At 45.0% G+C, this 3,115-nt stretch overlaps 1 protein-coding gene across 1 annotated transcript in view; it reads right to left on the reverse strand.

Annotated features, from left to right (window-relative positions):
* The window catches only part of LMAN1 (lectin, mannose-binding, 1), a 25,041-nt gene extending 22,482 nt beyond the window's left edge, over window positions 1-2,559 (reverse strand). Inside the window, exons 1-2 of the mRNA XM_010583092.1 lie at window positions 2,510-2,559; window positions 19-659 (exon numbers count right to left, since the gene is read on the reverse strand). Of these exons, the coding sequence (XP_010581394.1) occupies window positions 19-659; window positions 2,510-2,559 (691 nt within the window). The remainder of the gene's footprint in view (window positions 1-18; window positions 660-2,509) is intronic.
* Between the last annotated feature and the right edge of the window lie 556 nt (window positions 2,560-3,115).

The raw sequence follows: 3,115 nt of genomic DNA on the forward strand, positions 1-3,115 counted from the left end.
CCCCCCCCTGCCCCGCACAGCGGCCCGGAGCCGAGCCTCCAGCCCGCCGCCCAAGGGAGCGCCACCACTTCCCGCCTTCCGGCGGCGCCCGGGAAGGCGGGGCGGGCCGTGGTGCTTCTGAGAGGCGGTGGGAGGGTGCCGCTTCTGGGGGGAGCGGGCCGGGGCGGCCCTCCGCCTCCTGCCCCTCCAGCGCGCCGGGGAGCCCTCCGTTCTCCAGCCGGGGCGGGCCGCGCTGCGGAGGTCCGGCGGGAGGGCTCTCCCGTGGGAATGGCGGGGTCCCGGAAAGCCCGAGAGTCGGCGCCTGGGAGGGAGCGGGGCTGCTAGCGGTTCCGAGCAGCCCCGGGTGCGTGTGAGCCGCCGGGGGAGCGGCGCAGCCGAGGCCGTTGCCCGTCCCCTCAGGGCTGCGGCGCTCTGGGCGGCTGTGGGAATGCCCTGCGGGCCGGCGGCATCTCCTCCACTGGCAGCTGGGCCTTCGCGGACCCTGCGGCGGTCGTGCCTTCTCTCTTGTACTGCGGCCTCTTTGACGGCTGCGTGCAATTAACAGTCTGCAGAGTGTTTGAAGGGTAAATAATCTGTTCCTTTCCCTCAATATGACTTCCTTAGCAAAGATCCCACTTGCACAGGCTCTTATCTGTTCATTTTTAGAATAGTTGGAAATCCTGCAGAAAAAAATTATACCGTTTCTCACAACATATGAGACCAACCTTCTTCCGTGGAAGTGAGAAAAGCAAACCTTTGGTGACACTCACGCCCTTGATTATGCAAGCTGACAGTGGTGAAAGAGAGAGTCAGATTTATAAAGGTGAGAAGTGCGGATGTTTGTTTGTCAGCGTGCAGCGTCACAGAGCAGGGGCAGGTGTTAGCTTTGTTTCACTGGAGTGGCAGTCCAGCTGACCAGAGTGTGCCCCTGTTAAGTCGATGACTGAACTAACAGTTAGAACTTCCTTCTTCATTCTTGAATACCATCTATCACTCTTGTCTTACAGCCTCATTCCAGAAGAAAATAATTATCAGGAGTGGGGTTTTTTTCAGTTTCTTTCCACTCTTGTGTTTGTTCTACATTTTCATATCCATTTGTTTCTGATATCCCTTCTTTTCCTCTTACCTAATCTGTGAGTATGAGCAATTTAAGAGTCAGTAAGTAGGTTCAGGGCCTGCTAAAGAAGAGGATGATCTTGGAGTCGTTCAGGAGAGATTTAAGTTCTTTTTTTTTAAATGGCACACATCTGCTTCAGCATGGATGAAAGTAAAACCTTGCATATTCACTGGGAAAGGTACATTCTCTTTCTCAGTTACACAAAGGATTAAGCAAATATATTGATCAGATGAGACATGCAAGCAAAATATTTCTGAGATAAATTTTAGAAGAACTTATATAAGTGTCTCAAGTATTCTTGATAAGTTAATACTTGTTAATACAGAGAAAGAAGTACTTGATGTTTTGTTTTGTATAGTGTCTTCCATCCAACTATATTCTAAAATATCTCTAAATATTTTAAGAATATCTTTTGGTTTTTTAGAGTACATCTGGGATATGTTAAGGGAATTGGGAGTCTTTTCTTGGCAGCTAACTAAACACAGAAAACTCAGCTGGTTTTCTGTTCTTTAAAGATCTAGAAAGTAGTGTTTCAGGTAAAATTCTAGAAGACTGGAGCAATACAGTATACTGCAATTAGTTCAGGAGGATAAAATGGTGTATGCGTCAGAGATCCAAACAGAGCAGCATGAAGCCTTATCCTGTCTACTTCATACATTTGGCAGTAATCTTGGAACTTATCATGCCAATAAAATAGTTGAACCACACTGAAAGAGACTAGAAAACCAAGAGCAGTAGCCTTGAAACAGATCTCTCTTGCCCACTCACCCACACACATAAGCAGGTCTGAAATTCTGCCACTTAGAGGTACTAGCATAGAAGCAATACATGAGTTAAGAGAACAGACGCTGTACTGCATAACTTTATGTTATATTAAATTGTCTGAACTTACTAGTAGGTAAAATAGAGCATTATGCAGCTACTTTTGCATATATCATACTTTCTATCAACTCTTCTGTCATTTGACTGATTGTGTCCCTTTGTTTTATAGAATGCTTCATAGTTGTTTCATAATTGTCACAGAACATGCAAAACTCCAGAGTACTTGACAGCAGTCCATAGTCAAGGAACAGGATTTCCCAGATCACCATATGGTTATTTCTTAATTACCATACCGTCAAAAAGGAAAACTCCACTTAGTTTGTATAATCACTCTGTACTGAATGGCTCCTCTACACTGCAATAACTCTCTCAGTTCAGCTACTCGTTTCCCTCAGTTGAAGAAGAAGTCATCAAACTGTATGTGCATATGCACACATACAAACTTGCACATGCATAAATATATATTTTAAACATACATTGGCTAAGTGGCAGGAAGTCTAGGGATATCAAACTTCAAAATATTTGATTTAAAAAGAAGACAGCGAATGACCAGTTTTCTTCATCTCTTCCCTTTGTGGCCCTTGCACTTACACTGTTAAACTCTCATCCCTCTTGGTGCCAAAGAAGTTTGACCCATACATGTGAACATGTGTGTAACCATGTAGCTATTCTGGGAAGCTCCCCCAGCAGTACAAACTGCATGAAAAGTCTTCATTAAAGCCCATGCTGGTTGCAAGGCCTACTGTCAAGATCACTGTGGTCTCACTGAGATAGCTTCTATCTCAGAAAATACAATCTCTGCCAGAGATGTCTCTCAGCAAGCTAGTTAAACAGGTATACATTGCAGTTTGTATAATGTTCTCTTAATGTGGACCTATTTATCATTGTATCAAGTCTGCAAAGGTGTTGTCACTCCCAATTTTTCTACAGAATGCACAATAGTGTGCACGATTTGTAGTAGCACAAAGGACTCTTACAAATGCATGTTAGCCATCTTCAACAGCATAAGCTATCAGCAAACTTAGCAAAAGAGGTTTTTGCAGGTTAAAATGCACATACATGGGAAGGTGGGCCAGTATAACCGTTAGTTGAGGACATAACCCCATCACGTGTCGCAGTTCTGGAGTATGGTCATAACCTAAGGTAGGCAGTAGGTGGTTTGTCTATGGTTATATAGTAGATTATTCTCACCTCACT

The sequence above is a fragment of the Haliaeetus leucocephalus genome, unplaced genomic scaffold, assembly GCF_000737465.1.
Source record: "Haliaeetus leucocephalus isolate CR32 unplaced genomic scaffold, Haliaeetus_leucocephalus-4.0 Scaffold866, whole genome shotgun sequence".
Taxonomy (NCBI): domain Eukaryota; kingdom Metazoa; phylum Chordata; class Aves; order Accipitriformes; family Accipitridae; genus Haliaeetus; species Haliaeetus leucocephalus.